The sequence below is a fragment of the Alternaria atra genome (genome assembly GCF_907166805.1).
Source record: "Alternaria atra isolate CS162 genome assembly, contig: 21, whole genome shotgun sequence".
NCBI lineage: Eukaryota > Fungi > Ascomycota > Dothideomycetes > Pleosporales > Pleosporaceae > Alternaria > Alternaria atra.
In genome coordinates, this window is record NW_025091319.1 from 2,114,444 (window position 1) to 2,140,475 (window position 26,032).

At 51.5% G+C, this 26,032-nt stretch overlaps 9 protein-coding genes across 9 annotated transcripts; 5 read left to right on the forward strand and 4 right to left on the reverse strand.

Moving 5' to 3' along the window:
• Positions 1–51: 51 nt before the first annotated feature.
• On the forward strand, positions 52–1,248 carry ALTATR162_LOCUS1125 (uncharacterized protein; the record flags this gene model as incomplete). Its single annotated transcript, XM_043308720.1, has 2 exons — positions 52–561; positions 613–1,248. 2 exons carry the CDS (start codon positions 52–54, stop codon positions 1,246–1,248), a joined length of 1,146 nt encoding a protein of 381 aa, XP_043164655.1.
• Positions 1,249–1,328: 80 nt separating this feature from the next.
• On the reverse strand, positions 1,329–2,687 carry ALTATR162_LOCUS1126 (uncharacterized protein; the record flags this gene model as incomplete). Its single annotated transcript, XM_043308721.1, has 1 exon — positions 1,329–2,687. The coding sequence occupies one exon, from the start codon at positions 2,685–2,687 to the stop codon at positions 1,329–1,331; it is 1,359 nt and encodes a 452-aa protein (XP_043164656.1).
• A 1,127-nt stretch (positions 2,688–3,814) lies between these two features.
• Positions 3,815–5,279, forward strand: ALTATR162_LOCUS1127 (uncharacterized protein; the record flags this gene model as incomplete). Its single annotated transcript, XM_043308722.1, has 4 exons — positions 3,815–3,857; positions 3,933–4,036; positions 4,121–5,208; positions 5,258–5,279. 4 exons carry the CDS (start codon positions 3,815–3,817, stop codon positions 5,277–5,279), a joined length of 1,257 nt encoding a protein of 418 aa, XP_043164657.1.
• A 762-nt stretch (positions 5,280–6,041) lies between these two features.
• On the forward strand, positions 6,042–8,094 carry ALTATR162_LOCUS1128 (uncharacterized protein; the record flags this gene model as incomplete). Its single annotated transcript, XM_043308723.1, has 6 exons — positions 6,042–6,311; positions 6,361–6,772; positions 6,859–7,722; positions 7,783–7,870; positions 7,899–7,906; positions 7,964–8,094. 6 exons carry the CDS (start codon positions 6,042–6,044, stop codon positions 8,092–8,094), a joined length of 1,773 nt encoding a protein of 590 aa, XP_043164658.1.
• Positions 8,095–9,675: 1,581 nt separating this feature from the next.
• ALTATR162_LOCUS1129 (uncharacterized protein) lies at positions 9,676–10,771 on the forward strand (the record flags this gene model as incomplete). Its single annotated transcript, XM_043308724.1, has 2 exons — positions 9,676–10,077; positions 10,124–10,771. 2 exons carry the CDS (start codon positions 9,676–9,678, stop codon positions 10,769–10,771), a joined length of 1,050 nt encoding a protein of 349 aa, XP_043164659.1.
• Positions 10,772–11,311: 540 nt separating this feature from the next.
• On the reverse strand, positions 11,312–12,608 carry ALTATR162_LOCUS1130 (uncharacterized protein; the record flags this gene model as incomplete). Its single annotated transcript, XM_043308725.1, has 3 exons — positions 11,312–12,240; positions 12,291–12,431; positions 12,488–12,608. The coding sequence occupies 3 exons, from the start codon at positions 12,606–12,608 to the stop codon at positions 11,312–11,314; spliced, it is 1,191 nt and encodes a 396-aa protein (XP_043164660.1).
• Positions 12,609–15,890: 3,282 nt separating this feature from the next.
• Positions 15,891–16,829, reverse strand: ALTATR162_LOCUS1131 (uncharacterized protein; the record flags this gene model as incomplete). Its single annotated transcript, XM_043308726.1, has 1 exon — positions 15,891–16,829. One exon carries the CDS (start codon positions 16,827–16,829, stop codon positions 15,891–15,893), a length of 939 nt encoding a protein of 312 aa, XP_043164661.1.
• Positions 16,830–17,294: 465 nt separating this feature from the next.
• ALTATR162_LOCUS1132 (uncharacterized protein) lies at positions 17,295–19,272 on the reverse strand (the record flags this gene model as incomplete). Its single annotated transcript, XM_043308727.1, has 3 exons — positions 17,295–17,720; positions 17,775–19,163; positions 19,219–19,272. The coding sequence occupies 3 exons, from the start codon at positions 19,270–19,272 to the stop codon at positions 17,295–17,297; spliced, it is 1,869 nt and encodes a 622-aa protein (XP_043164662.1).
• A 1,141-nt stretch (positions 19,273–20,413) lies between these two features.
• Positions 20,414–24,255, forward strand: ALTATR162_LOCUS1133 (uncharacterized protein; the record flags this gene model as incomplete). The annotated part of the gene is made up of 7 exons (XM_043308728.1): positions 20,414–20,677; positions 20,730–20,972; positions 21,010–21,278; positions 21,342–21,765; positions 22,749–22,804; positions 22,853–24,182; positions 24,229–24,255. 7 exons carry the CDS (start codon positions 20,414–20,416, stop codon positions 24,253–24,255), a joined length of 2,613 nt encoding a protein of 870 aa, XP_043164663.1.
• Positions 24,256–26,032: the final 1,777 nt, after the last annotated feature.

Genomic DNA, 26,032 nt, shown 5'->3' on the forward strand with positions numbered 1-26,032 from the left:
TGTTAGCTGCACTCGCGAATTCACTTCCACAGATACCACTCCGCGACTACCATGACAGACGTAGAGAATGCGCTATCCGTAGCAGGACGAGGAGAGCTTAGGCGCTTCATTGCAGCTACAAAAAATGCATACATTGAAGCAATTCCGAAAGTCGAACTCCATGTCCACATAGAAGGAATCATAAGTGCAGACTTAAAATGGAAGTTCTCACAACGAAATGGCCAAACAATCATGAATCCTCGAACCAATCAACCATTCCGTTCACTTGCTGAGTTACGAGACTCTCACGACACGTTGAAGCCGCGTACGGGGAACCGCATGGACAACAATGAAGAGACTCTGTCCTTTTTCGAGGCCTATTACGGTGGCTTTGAGGTTCTCAAAACACAGCAGGATTACTACGATCTTGCTATGGATTACTATGAACATGCCGCGGCGACGAAGGTGCGATATGCCGAGATTTTCTTTGATCCTCAGGGACATACGCGCGTTGGGACGAGTTGGGAGATGATGATGGAGGGCTTTCGAGAAGCGCAGCGGAAAGCTGAACAGGACCTCAACGTGAGCCCATTATCTTCCTCCGCCAACGTCTTTGCTCACAACGCACTGTAGGTGAAATCTGCTTGGATCATGTGCTTCCTCCGGGACGAATCACCAGAGTCCGCAATGGAACACTATGACGCGGCACTGAAATACCGCGATATGATAGTGGGGATTGGCCTCGACTCGAACGAAGTCGATAGACCACCATCACTATTTGATGAAGTCTTCGTTCGAGCAAGGAATGATGGTTTTCGTCTTACGGCGCACTGCGACGTTGGCAAGCCTTATCCTCTCGAACATATCCATCAGGTGGCGTCGAGCATCGCAGGTACAGGTGCCGACAGAATTGACCATGGACTAAATGCTGCTGGAGATGCAATTCTCATGGGTCTTATCAAAGAAAAGAACCTCGGCATGACAATATGCCCTTGGTCGTATATTCGTCACCAACCATTGGATGAGGTGTTCGAACGCATTCGAGCTCTCTTCGACGCTGGTATCATGATCTCTATCGCGAGCGACGACCCAGCGTTTATGGAGGATACATGGGTGCTGGAAAACTTGCTCGTGGTAAAGAGATACTGCAGCTTCACGAACGTGGAGATTCAAAGGTTGACAGAGAATGCCATAAAGATGTGCTGGACTTCTGAAGATGCAAAAGGGCAAATGTTGCAGGAGCTGTACAGTATCGATCCAGGAAAATAGCTTTTTCGGCATTTGCCTTGGAGTTGGACATTAATATCATGCTACCTGCAGTTATATTTGCACAATGTGAACGCTCGCCATTACAACCTCTTCAGCATCTTGGTGTCCAATCGCAGTCGTGCGACAACGATAAGAAGCGTAGCCAATACACCCGTTCCGGCAGCGTAAAAGATAGCAGCCCGATATGGTTCAATCGACGAAGCGTCTGCCGCACCTGTCGCTTCGATCAACAGCCCAGCAAGAGGAGCCCCTAGCAAATAGCCTGGAGTCCAGAAGAAGACCATCAGAGCAATTGACGCCGCTGCAGAGTGTGGAGCAACTGTAGCCACAGCAGTTGGCAGACTGACAAAGAAGCTTCCGTTCGCGCATCCATTGACGAGAGAGAAGACGAAGAGAGGTGGCAATGATGTGCTTACTGGCCAGATGGCTAGCATGCTCACCGAGTTGACCAAGCAAGTGATCATCAAGGTGTTGAATGTGCCGATCTTGTCGCATGTCCATCCGCCCAGGATACGACCTACAGCTGTTGCAGCACCGAACCCACCCACCAAGCCTGCACCAGTTGACGCTGAAAGACCAATCGAACTCGCAAACAGTGGCAGGAAGAAGGGTGGTACGAAGAGAGCAAAGACACCAACGGCACCGGCCATGGTCAGCGTGAGGAAGGGAACGTTCTTTAACAGTGACCAGTCGAATCGTGAGAGCGTGCCCGTGGTCGCGCGTTCCTTCAACGCCAGAGTGCATGGTATGCCAGTGACCATGATCAGGATGCCCAGGATACGGAACGTCCATTCCAGTCCAAACTTGTCGATGAGCGCCTGTGCAGCAAGTGGTAGCACCGTTGCGCCTACACCACCACCAGCCTTGACGACACCATTCGCCGTACCCAGTTTCGAGCTGAACCACTGCAACGGCAGACTATTCGTTGCAGTATACAACAGACTCGTTCCAACGCCCACCAACAACCCCGCAATACAGAATAATCCACCCAGATGATCCAGTGTAAAACTTGTAGCAATCAACCCCATCCCAAACACTGTCGTGGCAGCAAGACCCGTATACCGCACGCCAAAAGATCTCATAATTCTTATCGACGCGATGCCAAATGCGACCATGCAAGCCATGTACAGGCTGCCAACGAAGGTGACGGTACGCACATTGGTGTTCAGGGAAGGCGATTTTAAGATAGCGGTTTGGAGGACACCCCAAGCTGTTGTATAGCCGTTGATCCAGAAGAGGAGGAAGGAGCATGAGGCTACAACTGTCCAGCCGTAGCCTCCATCGGGTATAGCCTCTACTGCATCGGGTGGGGGTTCAAGACCAGTGGAGTCGTCTGATTGTGGGTTGGTGGACGGTGTTCCATCCGTGTTGAGATGTGTTTGAAAATTCGCATGGGAAGAAAGGTCGCGAAGAGGGACGATGGTCTGTGTTGTCGACATTTTGCGCTGGCCCTCCTGTGCCGTGCAGAGAGTCTCTGTTTATATATGAGGGCGACAACATCGCGATTAACCACATATGTCATATGGTAGAGATGAAGGGCGCGGAGAGAAACGCCAGGGCGTAAGTATGCAGTGCTGACATGCGCTTCGAGCTCCTCATTTGTAATGCGATATCTGCCAAGTGGCTCTTTTGGGCGAACCGGAGGTGAGCAGGTTAGCAACATCAGGTTTTGTATAAGAACGAGGCATGTGATTTAATGCGCTGCAGTGCTTCTGTGAAGAAATTAGTACCTTTCGCTCGCGTGCGAATGCTCTGAAGTTATCTTCGTTCGTTCTGTGTCTACTTTTGGCGATTGTCCTCACCATTCTCTTGGAATCTTGAGTCGTTTGTAACAAACCACTATTGGGAAGAATTCAAGGACAGTGTTGCCTGCCCATGGAATTCGACTCTATGTGTTCTGCTTCATCCCCACATCTCATGTATGGTACCCACTTAGCTTACGCGATAGCTCGCGTGTGAACATGAACACATCGCAGGCCCACCCCCTTCTCCACATGATACCAAACAGGGCCAATGCGACTGTGATGACAAGTTTGGTGGACGCGGGATATCTGATTGAAGGCGACAAACCTTCCATGGATGCGATCTGAGAGGGCGTGTGGCGCAGTACGCTCAGCGTGCCACATTGTATACGTGTACGCGGATGATCTATGAGTTGGGCTGTTAATATGACCTGAGAGGTGGCAACGCCCAAGGAATCGCAATCGAGCGCTCGGAGTTGGACTAGGAGTGAATGCATCTCGCGAAGATAGCAAACCGATCTCTACAGTTGCGGCATGAGACAAGACGACTTGATGACTCGCTGCGCAGTCGGACGCACCCTCGCAACCTGTGGCGATGCAACGACATGTGTGAATGTTGTGGAAGGTTCAAGGCCATGGCAAGCCAAGCGCGGACGCGTCGTGTGCGAGGCACAGCCACAGCAAATGACATAGTTCCCGCTGGAGCCCGCCCGCCATGCTTCCTTCCATCGGTAGCATAAGCAACGCAGCCGCGCTCTTTTTCTCCGCAACCCGTTCCTATATACTCCAACCATCTGATACTCTCTCTCCACACACGCGCCAAGATGGGTTTCAGTCTCAACAACCCCCTGCCATCTTCCATGAGCAGTAAGTTGCAAACAGCCCACTTTGTTCATGCGCCGCTTGCGGTCCGGTGACGTCGCTGACAGCTGGTCGCCATAGGCGAATGTCGCAAGACAGGAAAGATTCTAGCATCCTTCGTAGACCCCAGACAGTCTTTTGGACCTGACAAGATTATTCCTCCGAATATTCTCGCCAATGCAAAGGTAAGAGAGTTCCTGTGCATCCGGCGGCGCTTGTTGGAGCTGCCCAAGAAAGCTCACTGTACAGGATGCTGACACAACTCTTAGGGTCTAGCGATTCTCACAGTATTCAAAGCTGGCTTCCTCGGCACAGCGCGATTCGGCTCAGGTGTCGTCGTCGCTCGTCTCGCGGACGGATCGTGGTCGGCACCAACAGCCATCGGAACCATCGGCGGCGGCTTCGGCGGACAGATTGGCTTCGAGCTCACCGACTTCGTTTTCATCCTGAACGATGCATCGGCAGTGCGTACATTTGCCCAGGCCGGATCGTTGACACTGGGCGGCAATGTCTCCATTGCAGCGGGGCCAGTCGGTCGCAATGCCGAGGCTGCCGGCGCGGCGAGTTTGAAGGGTGTAGCCGGTATTTTCAGCTACAGCAAGACGAAGGGACTTTTTGCGGGTGTCAGTTTGGAGGGAAGCGGTATCATCGAGCGGAGAGATGCCAACGAGAAGCTGTACGGCCGCCGATGGACTGCTCGCGAGATCCTCAGCGGACAAGTTCCCCCACCACCAGCCGCCGCACCGCTCCTGTCGGTACTAAACTCGAGAGTTTTTGCTGGTGTGGGAGGAGCCCAGAATGTGACCAACGATGCGATGTACAACGACATCCCCGTCTACGACGACTCGCGCGACAACGTGGTATGGCAGGGACGCCAGGGCTCTGCAATGGGTGAGGGTGTGCGCAGAGACCGCACAGGCTCCATGGGTCAGGGGGGCAATGACTACGAATACAGAGACCAACCTCAGCGCTCATCTGCTTGGGAAGACGACGTATACGACCGTCAGCCATCCTCAGCACCCCTCGGCCGATCATTCTCTACGCGCGCGAACCCCAATGAGACATTCGACCGAATGGACAACCGGAACCGCGCTTCCACTTTTGGCGATGACTACTCGTACAGCGACCGCAAGCCCGGCCGACCAACAGCGCCAAAGCCAGTGTTTGGACAGACAACAGGCCAGAAGAAAGCGGGGCTACAATCCGACCAGGCAATAGCCAAGTTCACCTTTGATGCGGATCAACCGGGCGATCTGGGCTTCAAGAAGGGCGAGATCATCACCATTCTGAAGAGGACGGACAATGAGACAGACTGGTGGACAGGCAGAGTCGGAGGCAGAGAAGGCATCTTCCCAAGGTACGTGGCATTTGTGCTGAGATGAAGGAACGCTACTGACTTATCATAGCAACTACGTCGAGACTGTCTAGGGTCTTTCACCCTCAGCGTGTATACGATATCCATAACGAATTCTCTTGGCCGATACAGTTCCATCGAAAGATACCACAAATTCTGACCGCATAGACTGGTATACCTTGCTTATTTTTATTCTAGCGAACATGTCCAAGTCCTATTTGAGCGGTCAGCATTCAGCAGCTCGCTTGCTTTCACGCATGGAATGGCGTCTTCTTCTTGAACGTTTGCACGCTTGAAGTTCGTTTATCAATTCTCCTTGTTGCTATTGCTTGCAGATACCTACGTAGCGAAGACAAGTTACCGTTTCAAGATACAGTGAGTAAAAGACATCCACAAGTGCGGTATGCATCCATGTTGGAGTTACCCCAATTGCCGAAGTGGAGATTAGTCGGCGGAACATCGTATCTATGACCTAATGGTCGCTCCAACCTCCACCCGGATATAGCTGCCCCTCCTGTTCATGGTACTGCGGCATGCACATCGGCAAAAAAGTGCCCTGCATCCGCCTTGCCTGAAGTCGTGTCACTTAGTGTGGAGCTATGCTAATATGGAAGGTGCTTAGATCAAATGTCTGAGAGCTACCCCACTCAGTCATTGTGTAGCTCCAAAGCTATCACAGGCCTGCCAATGCTCACGTTATCCCCGAGGCTGTCTATATCCATTCCGGAACCGCTCTTGCGCCGAGCGTGCAGCCAAACTCCTCTTTGAATATATATTTCTCTTCGCAAGCAAATCAACAATTAGTCTTTCGTCCCACGAATTCGATACAAGGTATCATGACGACATCATCGTGGGAAGACACGGCTACTCAGAAGCGCGAAGCCATCCTAGCTGCTATACCATCAAAATGGCGACTGGAGAAGTTGCCGTCTGTAGAGGAACAAACTGATGTCACCGATTATGTGAAGCAGTACTTCAATGAAAAGGAGCTCAAAATCACCGAAAGCAGTGCGGATGTGATTGCGAAGACGGTGGCCGAGGGGAAGTGGACTGCCGAGGAGGTCACGAGAGCATTCTGTCATCGAGCTGCAGTGGCGCATCAGCTGGTATGTTACGGTACCACGTAAGTTGAGCAACATTTGCTGACGAGTAAAGCTACACTGTCTACATGAAATCTTCTTCGATGCCGCCATCCAAGATGCAAAGGCACTTGACGAATACTATGCGAAACACAAGAAGACGATAGGACCCCTTCATGGTGTACCAGTCTCCCTCAAAGATCAGTTCCACGTCAAGGATGTGGAGACTAGCATGGGCTACGTAGGATGGATCGGTACATTTGAAGGTAAGAAAGGTACCGGCAAAGAGAAGGTTTTCGAGAGTGAAATGGTGAAGATGTTGCGGAATGCAGGTGCTGTCTTGTATTGCAAGACCAGTGTGCCGCATACGTTGATGAGTGGCGAAACAGTCAACAATATCATTGGGTATACGCTCAACCCGAAGAATAGAAACTTGACGGCCGGTGGTAGCTCGGGTGGTGAGGGCGCGTTGATTGGAATCAGAGGATGTAAGTTCACTATCGTCCAGGATAGCGTAGACGACCCCTAGCGTATACTTCTTTGTTCCAAGGATGGGTAAGCTGACCTCGCACAGCACCAGTAGGTTTTGGTACTGACATCGGTGGCTCCATCCGCATTCCCGCCGCCTTCAACGGGCTCTACGGCCTTCGCCCATCCACAGGTCGCCTCCCATATGAAGGCATGGCGAACTCAATGGAAGGCCAAAATACTGTTCTTTCCGTAGTCGGACCCATTGCAACCAACGCAGCCTCTCTACGCCTTGTAACTCAAGCCCTTCTCCAGCAAAACCCATGGCTTCACGACCCCCTCGTCCACGAGATCCCCTGGCGCGGCGACCAAGAAACCGAGATCAAGTCCGCAAAGAAACTCTGCTTTGGCGTACTGAGAACAGACGGCGTGGTAAACCCCACGCCACCCGTCCGCCGCGCAATCGAATTGGTTGTCAAAGCCCTGCGCAGCGCGGGTCACGAAGTCATCGATTGGCAACCACCATCCCACCGCATCATCAACGACACTGGCTTCAATTCCTGGATCTATGACGGCGGAAAAGACGTGTGTTCCGCTTTTGCCCTGTCCGGTGAACCCATGGCCCCGCAAGTCTCGTTTTATTCATCCCTTGAGAAGGAGTTTGCAGCCACGGAGATTGCTGCTACCAATGTTGAATTGCGCCGCTTGAAGAAGGAGTACCTGGAGTATTGGAACAGTACGGCCGAAAAGACGGGTACAGGGAGGCCGGTGGATGCGGTGATTTCCCCTCTTGCGCCCTTCCCTGCTGCAAGGAGGGAGAAGTACAAGTACTATGGCTACTCGACGTGGGTAAATGCTCTGGACTACACGAGTGTTGTTGTTCCGGTCACGAATGCGGACAAGAAGATCGATGCGAAGGAAGAAGGGTACAAAGCGCTTGACGAGCAGGATAAGACTATCCAAGACGACTGTAAGTTGCGCGAGAAAGAAACAAATATTGTAAGAAAGTGACGCGCTAACGCCAAAACAGATGACCCGGAGGTGTACGAAGGGGCGCATGTGAGTCTGCAGTTTGTTGGACGGAGACTGCAGGAGGAGAAGATGCTTGCTGTTGCGGAGTATGTGGGTGGCATTCTTCATGCGTAGAGTTTATAGTAAGGTCATTACGAAACGTCAAAGGTGTATTTTCCTGCTTACTGACTAAAGATCAGAATATGTAGTACTAATCGAGTATATCCTGCACGCTACAGGTGATTATCGAAATTCAACAAACAAGTACACGACATCCGCTGCGCCAGCGCTGGCATGCTCCACGCCTAAAGACTTTAATCACGTAGTATAGGTATCAACAAATGGAAGGTTTCGGTGCAAGCGTCCCGAGAAGCATATCGAAAGGGCAATCCCTGACGATGTGGAAACGTCGTGCAACGCTCTTATCGCTGCCTGGCATAGGGATTAGAAGATCCACGAAGCTGCCAGTAGAAGAAAAACGCTTCGAGTCCCAAGTGATTGAGCTTACTGCAGTAGGATGAAGATGCGAGCTGAGACCCAAACGATCGACAACCTCAAGAGATATGAAATTGTCTTGTACTCCCCGAGGAAATATGGCGCAGATAGTATCCTTCTGACCAGTGGCTTTGGAAACAACTGGTATGTTCCGTTTCGCTTTGCGTAGAGGCGAAATTTCCGCTGGCTCAACAGTATTGGAATGAGTGGAACGCTCTACCGGAGCTGTGAGACGAGGCTGTACACGCAAAGCCGCAGGTAGTTGAGGAGCCAATCCTGCGCTTACCACCGCCTTCACCACGTCGCAGTGACAGGAGACGATGATATATTCACTGAGAAGAGGTCAGGAGATGCTTCCAACGCAGTAGAGTGATACTAACAAGTTGAGGTTGGTGATGCTGTCGGCGACATGCCCATTGATTTGCAGTGCACTGCCGCGAGCTCTATTCCCAACAACAGCTGATTGCTGCGTCACTTGTTTGGTGTCTGTCAGCCGGCCAATGGCAGATGCCGACGATACAGCTTCACTCTTAAAGTAGCGACTGGATTGGCTTGCATCACTTCTGTAGAAGCTACTCATAATTCGAAGCGCGGGAGTCAAACATGTAAAGGATAAGTGGGGGGAAGCATTGAGCTACGGTGCTTAATGGGTCCAGGCACCAGCGTGCTGGTGATGGCGCTGTATATGAAGCCCGCGCAAGCCACCCGGCTCAAGTCGGATTGGACGTTGGACGCTTGCTTTTGACGGCTCTGACAGTGTATTCGCCGTTAATCAGCATCATCGCGGGGTCGCGCTGTCACGTGGGCTGTCGCTCCTTCCAAACGATTCGTCGCGTCGTTACCGGTGAATTGAGAGGGGCATAGCGTCTGACAGGAAGGCGCGACACCCCCTGCCAGGTCTTGTCGCGCCGATGATGCTCGATCTCGAGATGTGCCCCACTCAATCCTTCTGCCGTGCAGCAGGGCTCATGCGAACACTCGGGCGCACAACGTACATCGCAGTTACACGGAAACGGACCCTTACCAAATTCTCTCCCTCGCCAACGCTTTCGAGGACCATGACTTCCAGATAGAGCGCTGCATTGGCTAGGCGCTCACTCTAGCGCTACCCGGCGCATGCTGAAGCCGCGCGGGTACACAAGGCTGGTTGCGACGAGGTTCCCTCAAAGTGCGCGCAATGGGCGATCGCTATACTTTAGCGCACAAGCTTCTCGATCAATACCCTTCCAAGGCGGTGGAGCTGTTGATGGACCATCTCCGAGACGATGGAATCCGGGCAGCGACCGAGCGGTACATAGGGCAAACTGAGCCAACCCCAGCGAGGCACGATGCCGCATTGGAACAGCGGCCGGGATCCTCATCAGCACATATCCGCCGACCTAGCTCTTCGCTACCTCAAAGAATGACCCGACAGAATATGCCAGACGGCAGACATGCTCTGCACACCCCTTCGAACAGCGCAGGGTCGGTCAAGTCGCACGCATCCAGTCTAGCCGCTGCGGCAGGCATGGAAAGAATCTACCTGATGAGCGATGACGAAAGCGAAGACCAGCCAGTTACATCGATACGTGGGCCAGGGAAATACAACCTTATTGGAGATCAAGTCGTGTTCGACCGTGGTTTTGGTGCTAGTCAAGTGGGAGTAGAGGAGTTGATACCGGTCCAGCACCAATCCGGTAAGCAGAGGTTGGTGACTGTAAAGAGAGCCGTGAATATAACGTGGCGCCGTCGCAATGAGTTAAGGTCGCGTCTGAACACTTTCTACGTTGTGCCAGCAGACATGCTCGATAGCGATGTGCTACTGGCATCGGATGAATACGTGGAACACGAATCACCTTCAGGTCAGTCTAATACGGTCCGTCGAGTCTGCGCCCAACAAGGCTGACACGTCTGTCACGATAAAAGACGCCCGGGAAGCACACCCACCACAAGGACGCTACGCGCAAGGCTTCGGGAGAGTAGAAGAGATTGACCCAACAATGCCTCCGCACATGCCGACGGCGCAAACGTACCCGAGCCAACAATTCCGTCCCTCGCCCAACATCCAGCGGGCATACGACTCTACGCATGCTACAAGGGACTCGCAACGTGAGCCTGTAGCTGGATCATCTGCCCCGGCTGCTCATTCAAGGCACAGGGACCATCCTCAGCCAACTGACACGACTACCTTTCAAGTGCCTCAAGCGCCTTCGAGCAGCCAAATACAAGTGACTGGCCTGTGGGACAACACACCAATCAAGATGACGTTCGATCCAGATGCCTCGGGAGAAGCCTTCTACCAAGCCTTTCATCAATGGGCCGTACGACGCGAACGAGACGGTGATTTGGAGCGACAGAGAATGACACTCTTCATCAAAGCGAGCAAGAGCACGTCTGAAAAAGAAGCCTTCGACCTTTGTCTGGAGGAAGGTGAACTGGAGGAGCTTTGGGAGACGGCAGTGGAATATATACAGGACAACAAGAGATCGAAGGCTCCGCATCTTTACGTGACGGTCAAGATGGACGCCGGATGAACAAACTTGCTCAGGCTGGTCATCCAGTATGTCTTCTTACGGAGGAGCGTGCTCCTATCATCGCAGACCTGACCTGTCCAACACAGTTGAAGTGCTGCTGCTTCGAGCATTCCCTTACCTTCGCGACCATGTTCATGGTTGTCACGCGCAAGGGCTAGAAAGAGGGAAAAATGGCATGCCTCATGCTGCGAAGAGAACTAGCCGCACTAGTACGCGACCGAGCAGAAGCGAGGCATGTAGCCGATAACAAGAGCGCCGTCAAGAGCGGCTTAAATAGAAGCCTGGCAAGTGTTCTTGCCGAAGATAGCAGCTTTCTGCTGCGCCACGAAGAAGATGTGCGCTGCAAAGAAGAAGAGCTCTATGAAAATGAAAAAGAAAAAGAAAAGAACGCTCAACAACAGTTACGGGCATATTACTCGAGTACTTAGTAGTACCAAACCCCCCCAGTAATACCGCTCGGTACAGCTACACCTTGCATTTGCTATCTGGGTACTATTCGCTTGTAAGATTTGCCCCTCTCTTGCGCAGTGTAGGGTAATTCTAAAAAGAGAAGCGATTGCGAAAGAGCCGTTGCGCGTTGCGAAAGAAGATCCCCAAACGTTCAGACTGAGTAACGAACGGAGACGTCTCGATACCTAGCAAAGACGGCGCATACGTGAAGATTGGCGCATACGGGAAATCGGTGCCAAACAAGAGATTCGTCCTTGGTATGTCGTACGCGAGAAGGCCAGCAACCTGGTGGAAGTAGGTCGGACCCGCGGAATCCCAGAAGAAGCGTGCCTGTAATGCAGACATGGTGCGGTTGTAGATCGCTGGGAACGACTTCAACAATCTGTCTGCAACAGAAGGAAATGCACCACCGACGTGGGGGATGATGTAGTTGATGTTCGTGAAGTTGAGGATCGTCTGCGTGACTGCGAGATCTTGAAGAACGCGTGCCGTTTCAAAGTAGAACTCTATGTTGCCGGTCGGGTATGTAGTCGGGTTTGCTTCGATCAGCGAGCCATTCACGAGCATGTACGGCGTTGTAGGGTGTATATAGATGATCTGGCCTGCACCACGTGCATTCATCGCCTTGAAGAAGGGCGTAAAGGACGGATCACCAAGATAGCGGCCCTCAAAGTTAGAATAAAGAGCAATGCCAGCAGCTCCAAGCGCGTCGAGCGCATACACCGCTTCCGCGATAGCGTCCTGTGTGTACGGAAGCGGAACGACAGCGTAGAAAGAAAAGCGGCTTGGGTAGGCTCGTGCATACGCTGCAGACTGCTCGTTGATTAACCGAGCGAGGGCAACAGTAGCAGCCTGCTTGCCTGGATACACGTTTGCGCCGGGTGATGAGAAGGCCAATATTGAATGTGAGATACCTTGGCTTGCCATAAAGTCAAGATGCCCAGTGACATTCCATGATGGTGTTGGATTCCCGCCGGCCGTGGGAGCGATTGCGCGAAACCAGTCAGGTACACAATGTGCTATGGATAGTCGTCAAATTTGCGTTCAAGACTTGGATGCAAAGGCGTACCGTGAACGTCGATCATGTTGGTAAGATTGGAAACACTCCGCTGCGCGAGTTTGGGTGCTTCGATATTGAGATACGTAGCGGCTATACTCTCAAGAGCAGATGTCGCAGCGGAGGCTGGAATGGTTTCAAGATCGATGGAGTCTGGATGGGGATGATCAGTAGTGCTGCAATAATCTTTCTAGGTACGAAGCGAATACCGGTCAAGGCGCGTTGATAGATAGTCTGAACGATCTCGTCTCTCGTGGGCCATCCGCTTGCACGGGCTGCGAACGCGGTCACCAACGCGAATGCGACGTACAGTCTTCCATATGCCTTCATCTTGGTGCGAGAAAAAACAAAGCTGTCGCTAGCAGAACAGACATGGACGGCAAGCACCGTTAAAGTGCGCGTTGCGGCCAGCGGGGACGCGATCAAAACATTTGGTCCAAGAGGAAGGTTTCCAAAAGCCTCGTACGGTTGCTTGGCCAATCAATACACCATGCACACGATGTGTAAGCAGTGCCACCGGATACCAGCACGGGAGCGGGTAAAGAGCCGGTCTGCGCTATACCGAGATACGAAGGACTAGTCACGAGCTCTTGTAACCGATCTCCTGCTTTGTGACCGAGATCGCAATATTTCGACGTTGTATAGGTCGCTTGCAGGCCTTTCATGAAACCAGCTGTATCGGTAGACTCTGTGGGAACGATACTCGATAAACTAGCCCAAACGAGATTCCCTGCCGAGATGCACAGCCGCAAGACCGATCGATGGAATGACTGTGGTGGTGTCTATTCGATCCGGCTACCGGTATTGCCAAAACCATATGCGGCGTGTCGTAAAGATTGCGGGAAGGAAATGATACGCATGCGCCTCTTCAGCTTTGATGCTGCCTCTGCGCGTGCTGGTTGATGTCCTCCGACCCAGGAGGTTGGCGCCTTTGTTGAATGTATACATCTGGCTCCGGACCTTCTACATGCCTCGCGCACTAAAAAAACTCTCTCATAACTCTTTCACTTCGATTATTCCTTCACCAATGCTCTTGACAGGCACTATCCCAGATGCCAGTAGTCTAGCAAGTCGTCCTTATGCCCCCTTGGAGCAGTGCCTTGTGTGAGAAGCTCCCAGCTGCCATCACAACCAGATATTGGTGAATGATTTCGATACGCGATGCTTTGTCGCAGTAGCTGCCGCGTCAAGATTGTGTTCGAGATGGGACGGTTACTGGGTGGTCAATGAAGACGCGTCCTTATTTCACACGAGTTAGTAGTTCGTGGGCGCCCTAGCGCCCCGCGCCTGCGTTTACTACGGAACTAGGACCACTGGCCGCAACTAACCTGTCTTTCTTTACTCTACACCCGAACATCTATCAAGTATTTACCTATCCAACTGCCAATTGGTGGAACGCTGCGGGTATTTTGCTAGGATGCAGCCAAGCTCTCTCGGTGGTATTTTCTCTTGTTTTATAAGCACTACTACAAAGAAACAGCCATGCGCCGGAAAAGGACAATTTTAATTGATTGCTACAGACAGAGAGCGTAGAATTTATACAGTGGTTGAAGGACAGATGCAAGAATAGCATTGAGAGCCCGAGGCCAGGGGAGTCGAAAAGGCTACAGCTATCGAACACAGTGTAATGTAGCGGGACGCGGATTGGTAGATGACTCTGGACAGCAGCATACCGGAGTAACGTCCGAAAACTAAGCACTTTTAGAGCTTAGATATATCACACACCGCTGTATACTGAGAACTACAGCTCCACAGACTATTTCTCATGTCAGTCTTCGGCAGCTCGCGGATAAAGTAGCTCGTACTAAGTATGATGTTAGTTCTGGGGTTGCAGAGAAGGTCTATAAAGCTTTCATTTCCTCTAGTTGAACGTCTGGCCAGTAAGCTCCTCTTGATCTCATCATCCATACACCCAGCGTCTTGAGAAAAGACTCTTATCAAACCATGAAGTTCACCCTTTCCACCATTGTCCTCGGCCTCGCAGGTATCGCCCAAGTACGTTCCGACTCCAAGCCCCCCTGCGTCTTTCAAGTCAAGAATGTAGCTGACAATCTATTTAGGCCAATGTCGCTTGCTACTGCACTGGTCCAGCCGAACTCAACCCAGACAGATTCGCCAATACTTGCTGCACTGACAGCTCGGGCGTGACCTTTCCCGACGGAAGAGACCGGCCCGGTAGCTGGGATGCGAGGAACGGCGAGTGCCGGTTGCAAACAGATGGACTAGGCTTTACGCTGAATCAGATGATTAATGTTTGGGCGCCTTGCTGTAGGAGCACAGGGCCGCAGGGACCGAATGGAGAGGACTTGCTGTGGGGTGGAAACTGTAATGATGTCTAGTATATAGGAGTCGTAACAGCAGCGTTGCTTGAGCACTGAAGGAAGTTTGAGTGAGAGGGTGACTATATCTTTAGCGCAAACATCAGATACGCTTGTCAGTCACGCCCATACATCTTGGTCGTGCGCTCGTAAAAGAAATCCCAGCCTTGGGCTACCTGTACCGTATTGTAGAAACTCAGAAGGAATGTGACCTCGACTCACATCCAACCATCGTCACACGCTTCTTCATCATCCTCTCCATTCTCATCGTCCTCGTTATCCTCACTTCGAGGCGGGAGGAACTTTTCCAGGAAGTACCCAGACGGCCCAGCATTCACTACTCGAATTTGACCGGTGGGAGCCTTTTGGAACGGTTGGGAGACTCGGCAAGCTCCACGAACAGATGTTCCGCCCTCGCCATCCCTTGCGGCGGACGCAGTGTCCCACCATGTCGAGAATAGACGCCTCGCCCCATCTACGTCTGGCCCCACCAGTCCGTGCTCCGGATCTTCCAGCACGCCCCGTCGCACCAGGGGTAGCAGAAGCGCGGGGGTATCCACATGCCTGGGCCGGCCGGGCAGTTTGCGATTCATAAGACTCTCAGTATCAGCACGGATGCGCTCGAGGAAGGCAGTCTACAGCTCGTTATTGGCATCGTTGTAAGGCGCAGTCCTCACAACCACAAAGCTCCAGCAGTGGAAGCCTGTTATCCGCATCATGTGGATCGTTTGGCCATACCGGACCGTGCTCACGGTTTGGTCGGTCAGCGGCGGGGCCGAACCATCAGGAAGTGGGTGGATAAGCGACATGTCGCGAAATGGAATCAAAGCCATGACTGAGAGCCCTTTTGCTAGTGAACTAGCGTATCTTGGGCCAGAGATAAAGACGTTCTACCAAGCTATTCCTCGGCTTCCCTGTTCTTAGAATTGTGCTTTCCTCTGGTCTCGAGCGCTTGATCGGAGGAAAGGTACTGTGTGATTAAGTTGCCTTAGTTGTAATGGCATCTGAGCCTGAATGTTGTACGACCCCCCGGAAGGGACGAGTTAGTACGACCTCGTGCGTCTTTGAATATCACATTCAACGGACAGGCGTAATGACGGAGGGAGATGCTGGGGAACAGGCGATCCACGCTGGCGTCCGTAGGCACGGCGGCCCCGTCGTAATATGAAATTCATGTTTTAGGCAGCCAGGCCAACGATCAGTGGAGAAGTAATCGATGGTCTAGCTATTGTGGATCATGGGGTGATGATGATGATGGGTGGAGGGACGTCGCCTTGTAGGTACAGAGACTAAATTAGCCGTACAGATCTCTGTGCATGTACTTCAGTCCTGTATCGCACGCGACCGTTACTACCGTCTTGTCGGGTCCCAGTTGTTTTGCTAGCGCAATAGCGGCGGTCACGTTGAGACCGGTGGATGTACCAGCAAGAAGTCCCTCCTCTTTGGCGAGACGTCGACACATCACACGACCTTCATCCTCCGAAATTGCGCGCGCATCGTCATAAAGGTCCTTGTCAAGAAGAGGTGGCATATACCCAATTCCTATGCCCTCGACACCATGCACGCCACTCCGACCTTGGGTGATAGTAGGAGCAGACGCCGGTTCAAGAATTTGAACGTACGTCTTAGGCCATCGTTCCTTCAAAACCTTCGATACGCCCATGACCATACCCGCTGTACCGACAGCCGCGCAAAACCCGTCAATACCGTTCGGAAACTGATCAACCAGTTCGAGCCCGAGTGCCTTGTAGCCAACATAAGCGTCAACGTTGTTGAATTGGTCGGTAGGATAGTAGGTATCGTCCTGTGCGATCGCTTTTGCACGCTCTATCATCGATGGAATCAGGTCTGCTGTGATGCGACCAGAGGGGCTGTTGACCAAATCTACCTCAGCGCCGAATGCTGCCATCGCTCGTAGCTTGTCGACCGCGTAGGCATTAGACGACACGACGTGAAACTTGTAGCCCTTGACAGCACAAACGAAAGCAAGCGATGAGCCGGTGCTGCCCCCAGTAGCTTCTACAACGGTCATACCGGGTCGCAAATCTCCTCTCTGCTCCGCCTCTTCGATCAAGGATTTCGCCATGCGATCTTTGTAAGACCCCGTTGGATTGAGTGATTCGAGCTTTACGAAAACCCGCGCACATCCATCTGGTACAACTCGTCGTAGCTGTACGCATGGTGTGTTGCCAATCGCATCGAGGGCATTGCCCATAGGGAGGGAACCAGCCATGATCAGGACGATGCGAGTGGGTTGTTGTATGCCTAGGTGTATCAAGGGTTGTAGGCATCCTTTATTGGCCGGGTCGCACAGGCCAGCTGCAGTGCTTGCGTGCTTGCATGCGGGGCCGGGGTGGCACCGACTGGGGCCGCCGCTGCTGCTCCAAGCCTCACAACCCCGCTCCGCTACTCCTACGATGGATACGGAATCACATAATTGGCTACCTATTGCTATCCATACTGGCACTATTGTCTGTCGCGTCTTCTTGTACGGTTTGCTACCACGCTGACGCCACGATCGAAGCGGCATCGACTCATAGCTAACAGCCCATCTGCACGCGAAAGGATGACCTTAACCTTTGTCGCATCCGCTATTCCATTTCCTCAGACTCCTGGTGCATAACATCACATGTTAGGTGCAGAGTGCTCCCATTACGACATTAACATAATGCAAGTATTCGATTAGACATACTTGGAATTAAGCCCAGAACCCGGCTGCGTTGAGGCCTTCGATCGTCCCCTTGAATCCGACAACTTCCCCAGGATCGATACCCAGGTCTTCCGGACTGATGAACTCTTCGGTGACCGCCCACGGGTCGCACGCCTCTCCATACTTGAACTGCTTCGCTAATTCGTTGCCCATGTCACCGTAAAGCTTCGTTACGGTCTCCATACTGACTTCGGCAAAGACACAGCTCTTACCAGTCACTTCCGACCATACATCGACCATCTCTTGGAAGGTCAACTTTTCCAGCGCGACGTTGGCATATCTGCCGTAGGCCTTGTCGCCAGTGGCAAGGACTTGACGGACCCAGATACCGGGGTTGACAGTCATGTCGCCGGCTATGAGCACTTTGGCGTCCGCTTTGGTGGGCAACGTCTGGATGTACTGACCAGTGCCGGGCTGTGTGTGATGTCAGTGGGTTGCGCTATACAACGAGGGTCAAGCTTGACATACATATTCGATTGGCTTGCATAATGGGAAGAAAGCCATGTTCTGGGGATAGTATCCGAAGTACAAGTAAGTAGTAATAGCAGCAAGCTCAGGCAACTCCGCTTTGATGCGTGCGTCGACATTGGCTTTGTAGTCCATGTGTGGTGCTTCAATCTTACCCCAGAACCGGCGCTTGGCACTTGGGGTTGTTGACCAGATGTAGTGTTCTACAGTACGAGTGGCGGCAGCAGCTCGAGCGAGGTTCATGCCATGTCGCTCTTCGATCTCGCCGGACTCATGCTGGCTTTTTCCCTGAAAGAGCGATTCCCACCAATTAGTGACAGCAAATACGGCATGCGTACCGTCAAAGGCAGCCCGCAGCGACGCCTCGTCCTCAAAGTCGGCCTTTACAACCTCGATGCCCTCCGCGGTGAGCTTCTTCGCCGCATCGCTGTCGGGATTCCTGGTGATCGCCCTGACCTTCCATCCAGGTGTCTTCTTCATGATGTTGACCACTCCACCACCTTGGCTTCCTGTCGCACCCGTCACAGCGATGATCTTCTTGCTTTGGTCAGGCCAGTCATTGAGCGTGCCAGGCAACCCGCTCTTTTCTCCATGCACCAGAGTGAACCATGGCTCGAACACAGCCTCCGAACGCTTTGAGAATGCTCCGCTTTTGTACCCTGGATGACCCCAGTCCACGAGTTTGTCGTGCGCCACTTCAATGGTTTGACCCGTTCTATGGTTGTCCTTGTCGTCAAGAAAGAGGTCGTAACCAGCGAATAGTGTTGACTTCAGCATCATGTGCTCAGGGTGGAAGGCTTTGCTGAAGCCAGGCATAGCTTCAGTCTCGATCGGGCCCAACATCACAGAGTTGACAGAGATGTTATCCTTGACCACCAGAACGGGTCCAGTCGTCTTCGCCCACATGGCCGACGCCGCTTCGGCCGCGCAATACTCTGGGAATGTCTGGCATGGGTAGATACCCAGCATGCTTCCTGTGGTTATGATCTTACCACCCTTTTGTCCTGGGTTGTTGCGCATGTAGTGCATCGCCAGCGTTGTGCCATATATTCGTCCCTTCACCACGACATCGGTACAACTGGTGTCTGGTTCCGCAGGCAGGTCATTGATGCCTGCATCACGGTTCTTGAAGTTGAACACGGAACCACGATCAACAAAGCCAGCGTTCGCGATAAAAACATCAAGGCGACCCCACTTCTCCCAGACAGTCTTGAAGAGGTCGACTTGCGAGGCGTATGAGCTTACGTCGCACTGGACGAAGATGGATGTCTCTCCTTTTGGGTCAATGGATAAGGCAACATTGTGTCCTTCGCTCCCTCGCCGACCGCAAATCGCGACGCAGTATCCCTTCGCATGCAGATGAGCTGCTAGCCAAGAACCAATGCCGCTCTGTCGGAGTCTGTTAGCAAGCTCACACTAACTGTAGTAATGCGATGTAACATACCGTGGCACCGGTAACGATCGCAACCTTTTGCTCGTTTTGCGAAATGGAACCCATCTCTTCAAGTCTCGGTATCGGGTAGATATGTGTGGTACATTTTTCGAAGGATGATCCATTATATTTAAAAGGGAGCGGAAACGTCACATCTGGCCACGTTATTCGCGGTACGCATATCCAAAAATGCCAATATCTGTTCAGTACTGGGGCATAGTACTTCCCACATTGCATCTAGAGAAGCTGGTCCTCATGATTCAGGAAAGGAGTAATTGCTTGTTTCTGCCTGCATCCCGAGCCGTTGCACGGGGGGGTCGGTAGCTGCAGGATTGGTGCGGCTAGCGCCTCTTCATTGCCGTGCCAAGCGGTTGGCCTAAATATTTGCAAGAATTGGCGTATGAGCACTATCTAGAGATTCGGGATGTTAGAGCTGTTCTGCCGCAGTTTTAACTCGTTTTGCATACGGAAATCTCTGACACGGTTCAAGTTGATCAGATCTCGTCTGTTAGACTGAAGCGAGGATTGATGGCAGGCGGCTGCAAAGTTCTGAGCAAGATCCGGATACGTGGATCGCCCGCGTCCGCATCAACTTGGCATTGCGGCGCGGTCCACAAACAGCCTGCCCTGAGCAGGTGGGACCGTGCTACGTGTGGGGAGACTCCAATGTGTCTTGTCAGCGACGGCGGCTGAACTGATACAGATGTACAGGGAAAACAATCCTACGCTAGAGAAGTGATTGCGCTGCAGACGTTTCTCCTATTAAGTCTCTCTTGGTGAGGCAAGCTCTCACAGTGACTGCAAGAACAAAAAGTCATCCGGTGACTAGGACAGGCAAGCTCAAGACCTTGAGAATGTATTGCAATCTGACATTGGTAATGCAGACGAGAGGGTCGTAAGCTGAGACACGCGGATGCGCTCGGCATCGGATTCCACAGCCTGCGCTCGTGGACCGTGGATAGCGCGGGAGCCCGACCAACCCGCGACATGGGGCATTTGCAAAGGCGGAGTCTGCTAGTGCGCTCCCCGCGGTCCTTCTACTCAGCAGTAGTACCGTATTTCGCCGTTGATTCTCAGCTCCTACCCATCGCGTTGATAAGTTGCCTCTCCAAGTTCCAGGCCATGAACAGGGAGCACATCCTTCAGGATGCTGTAAGCTTGAGTCTGTGCATGCATGACCGGGTGTCCAGCCCCATAGCTACTCTTTATGCTCATGACTTATATGTATGAACCCAGGTCCACCCGTTTTAACCCTTTCGCTCTGTGGACACTCTTGCGCAGCAGATTCAGGGAACAACCTCATCTGATGGCAGTTGCAACGATCCCCATCGAGAACGGCCAGCAAGTCGGCATTCTAGTGACTTCTTCTATTTCTATCCTGATAGTCATTGTCGCTGTGGGCCTGCGACTTGTCGCCAAAAAGATCGCAGATAGAATTGATTACAGTGACTATTGTATTCTCGCGGCCGCAGTAGGTTGAATATTGTATAAGAAGGTTATGATTGTCCTAACGTATGTACTAGCTATTTAACACTGCACTGCACGCCTGTTGCATCTCATTGGTCACTCATGGCGGCTTTGGATTCCATACAATAGAAATCTACCAACGTTTTGGGCCTGAGACGGCGACGTTTTTCTTCAAGGTGAGGCCAGCGAGTTGGCATTTCCGTTCGCGTTCTAATTGTATTCCTGCTGTAGGGAATAATGTCCTTTTCGATACTGTGGAACGCTACCGTGTGTTTCAGCAAACTGTCGGTTCTATTAATGTACGCTGCACTGATACCGATGTCATCTATGTCCCAGTGGGCCCGTATACTGGGTGCTCTGATCATAACGTGGAACATTGCCGACATCTTCGCTGCTCTCTTGATATGCCGACCGCTCGCGAAGAATTGGAACTTTACATTACCAGGAACTTGCGGTAGTCAACCATCGTTTTACTTCGCCATGGGGATCGTCAACCTCATTGCCGATGCCGTGATTATCATATTGCCAATGCCATACTTGTTCGAGTTACGGATGGCTTGGCGCAAGAAGTTAGCCGCGATGGCTTTACTTAGCATTGGAGTAGGGTAAGTGCGCATTGCTAGGCAGCTTGTCTTCTGTCAACCTTGAAATTCTAACACTTAAGGTAGAACCTGGGCCATCACCATATACCGACAAACACTGCTACCCAATCTAGACTTTGCGGACATGACGTACGAAGGTGTACTTGCTACAATACTTTCCGGACTTGAGCCTGCTGTCGCGATCGTTCTGGCATGCGTTCCGCTCATGCGTCCTTTGTACGGTAGATCAAGAAATGCCACCCACTCCAGCTTCCAGAACGGCAGTAGCACGCATACTAGTCTTTTTTCGAAGAAAGGAAGCAGATCACATAGCTACGACCCCACTGCAACGTTCTCGGAATTGATTGACAACAACGACGCTTCTTCGCAAATCGAGCTGCAGCCTATCAAGACTTCGCAGATAGTCCGTGTCTCGTCGGTTGATGAGCAACACAAACAGCAGTTACCAGCCGGTTCAAACAACGCTATCACAGTCGAGAGGAGATGGGAAGTAAGACGAGACTGACGTGGTAGCTGCTGCTTGCGACGGAGATATTTCAGTTCACATTGTCCACTCTGCTTTTGCAAATAGAAAAACAGGCGAGCAAATAAAGACAAACGCAGCACGGCGCTATAGTACCATGCTTATGTCACATTTGGGTGGCTGAGCTCGCTAACTTGCGCGAGTTTATGACGTCATATGAGGAGAGCTTGCCAGGCAACAGCATGCTCCGCGGTCAAAGTTGTCTTCTCCATCCCAAAAACCTTTTTTATGAGCGGCTTAGACCATGCCAGATAACTTGTATTGCAATCCTTGCCGTCAATTTCTCCGCGGAGAAGTGTCCGTAATCGAAGGCAGTAGTTCGCACGTATCATTCGAACACCACTATGATTTCGACTCCTTTGACCGCGCAATGCGCTTGCCATGTACGATATGTAGACTGGCGTGGCAAAACCCTCTGAGCAGGCCGACTGCGCTCAATTGGGATAAAGTCATAGGGCACTACAATCAATATAAAAACGATGAGAGATTCATACGGTTTTATACAGAACAGTGGCCAAGTGCTAACGAAAGCGCGCGATTGGCCCTCATACCATGGCCTGGTGAGCATAACGTTCAACACTAGTATTTGTATGCTAACATTATATGCTGTCGCGAGCGATCATACCATCTCACAAACTCTCTCGTTAAGCAGCGAGTCGGAGTCCACCATAGGATTTCTTCTTGAAAAGTATGAAGATTGTCGTGTGAATCACATACAATGCAATCTGCCAAAGCAGCTGATCGCAGCCGCCCACCCATCAAGACTTTTATACATCGGAACTGAGCAGCACAGCTCGGTCGTACTGCGTAGTACTACGTCGTTTCATGATGAAGTATACGCTTGTCTCTCGCACTGCTGGGGGGACACCAGATCTTTCTCGCTCAACGCAGAGACTCTGTCTGCACTGGTCCAAGGAATTGACGTGGCAGCGTTACCAAAAACATACCAGGACGCTATACTTGTTACTCGACGCCTTCGCATCCAGTACCTTTGGATCGACTCGCTGTATGTAGCTAGTGTATGGCTCTGAAAAGCTTATGCTCACCACTACAGATGTATCCTCCAAGACAACAAAGACGATTGGGCGGCAGAGTCCCGTCGAATGGGGGATGTATTTGCAAATGCAGCTTGCACTATCGCAGCTACCGCCGCAAATGATAGCAATGATGGCCTTTTTCACGCCAGATGTCCGGAATCACTAGGCCCGAAGCGTATCGACTTTGCTTTCAACTTAGAAGCTCCCTGGCTCAAGGAAAAGGATAAGGAATTCCCTTTGGTAGGAACCTATTTGTGTGAGATTCAACACTTAGCTCAAGTGTGCATAGAATCTGCACCATTGAACAAGAGAGCATGGGTCAGTCAAGAGAGACAGCTTTCAAATCGAACCTTGCACTTCACTAGCACCCAGCTCTTCTGGGAATGTAACGAGCGCCTAGCTTGTGAAATATATCCTGAAAAGCTTCCACCCTGGGCGCGAGCTTTCTGGCGCTGGGATGCCACTTCATTGAAAAAGCGAGTTCGCGACATCATGCACGAGGGGAAGGATAATCCATCGAATTTTCTGACCTCCACTTCTCTTGCTCGAGGTCTGGACGAGGATACCCATTTCGCCTGGCTCACATTTCGAGATCAGTATTCGAGGTGTGCGCTCACCCATGAGACAGATAAACTTGTAGCTATTCAAGGCATAGCAAAATGGGTCGGGCAAGCAACAGGTGACGAGTTAGTCGCTGGCCTTTGGCTTAGTCGTATCATCGAGGAGCTATGCTGGCGCACGGAAGCTTCTTCGTCTAAGCCTAGTGCTTGGAGAGCTCCTACATGGAGCTGGGCTTGCATCGATGGCGAGATATTTCACAGTTTGCTGACAAAGTTTCACCGCAAGCATGCAAGTCGACAGATGGAGGCCAGACTTGTTGAGATCAACGTGGGAGCCGAACTCTCTGGAGAACTGAAACATGCTTCGATATCAATCAAATGTAGACCTTTGCGAGTCACTTTTACGTCTGATGGCTGGGATTGGTTGCCGGATCGCCAACCTCTTCAGTGTAGCGGGACACTCGAACTGGTGGATCGGGATGGAGAGAATTACCGACCACCACAGAGATTTGCAGTAGGACCCACAAACTGCGACGTGGAATTAAGCATGGAGGGAAGAGCGCCAGAGATTACGACACCACAACACGGCTACGTAGTCGTCTTGCAGAGATGCGTCCATAGCCAGGAATGCGAAACGCATGATGACACTGAAGGTTCTAAGAGTAAGGCAGAAGGAGACGACATAGATTTCTGGGGTCAGGACAGTACTGAAGCTCTGTTTTTACGAGCTCGTGACGACATCACATTTGAAAGAGTTGGCCTTGTCAGCTTCTACCGGTTTCGCGCAGTTAGTCAAATCCTCACCGCGCATGGCATTGCTGAAGAGAGGGTAGTCACCCTTACTTGAACAGAACTACTAGCTCGATGAGGAAGGGAACTAATTAATATAACTCTATATCTCGTAATACTAGAGATTATAGATGGCTGCACAGCTTTGCTTTTGTACAGCCTCCTCCATGTTGTTGGGATGTTCGGTACTCGAACGTCATCATTACGCGCAAGAACACGGTATGAGGCGGTTGGGTGAAGCGGGCGTTGCCGTTGCACGTACGTACACGGTGTCCCGCGTTTGGCGGAACTAGCAGATTCTTACGGTAATTTGCTCGTAGTTAGTATCCCATCGAAGGGCTTGCTGATCGCTATCTGGAAATGTGGAGCATTGGTTGAACGAATGCGAGCTTCTTCGTTGGCCTTGTTAGGTTAATACAAGTCCTCACTCAGAGGATTGGCATTTGCATTGGGTCTAGTGGCAGACCTCGATCACGCATGTCTCGTGTCGCAATACACCAGAAGGTAAATGCTGATGACTAAGCAGCACGCTTGTTCGACCACGATATAAACAACAGGGTGCGTCCCATGCTGCCAGCCTATGTGTCTTGTCAGTCTTTTCTTACTGGCCGAGATAGAAGCAGACATGCGTGTTTCTAGAAGGAAGCTCTGCCGGATGTATTGCTTGCTTGCCTAGTGATGCATCGAAAGCTGCTAGTCTATCCCAGTGTCTACTCGTCGCCTTGCTACTTGGCTCTAATCGCTATGATCAGCCTATCTCATCGAATATGGCATATTCCCGCACAATGGATTGAGTTGAACTGGGTTCGGAAGGGATGGATAGGTACTGGGTTCTGATGCAGAGGGAAACAGTAAAGCACTCTGCTAGCAGGCGATTACAAGGGTACGATTACAGCACAGACACTATCACTCACGACGGATACCAAGATCAACTAGAGCCGCAAATCTCACATCGGCTTTTCGGCATCAAGGTGTTCTCAGCCTCATCCTCCATCATGTTCAATTCGGCACGGGATGCGATTGTGTTGGTAATTGTCCGCCTGACGCGTGATACAGCCATCCCAGTCATCACGTCAGACATTTCCTTAGAAGAACAGTTTAGCCTACATATTCAGATCTTGAGGTCATTTTTGACTGGAATACACGCAGTAGTAGTAGTAGTAGTCGCCATGTATGATCGAACGCTCGGTGGTGTACGTTACACCAAGCATACTCTGCTATATCTGTTCAATCTGAACTGTGGCCTTAGCATATGGCTCTTGCAAGTGGTCCTTTTAGCATCTAGGTAGTTGTCTTGTCCATACTCTAGAACCTCTAGCTTGGTTCTTTAGACTTAGCAACAATCTCCTTGTAGCAACTCAACACTACGGAGTGAATATTACCTTGGCTCGCTTTACAGTATACGATATTAGTACCGTGCGCTCTTCTGACGTCCCTTATAGAATAAGACCAGCTTAAATTACGCCCCCGGACGGCGTACGATGCACCGACGATCGGCAGTTGTACCGAACGCATAGCTCTGTTGCAACATCAATCTGAAATGATGCACATAGCAAAGACATAGAGTAGCTTAGCAAATGCCAACACACCAAGTAATTCTAATACATGATCGAGGAAATATTACAGCAGACTGGCTAAATTTACCGAGAATAACACGATCGCGGGATCCAATAACAGTTACCGAGAATACGATTATCAGGATTACACCAACTTACCCAAAGCCAGAGCAGCAGCCGAGAACCTCTTTAGAGCTGAACCAGGCGAATAGTACGGCGCCTCCAGCAAGCAAACCATTCCATGCGCCATAGTTACATACTGCATAGGCGATTTCCGATGCTTTCCAGACAT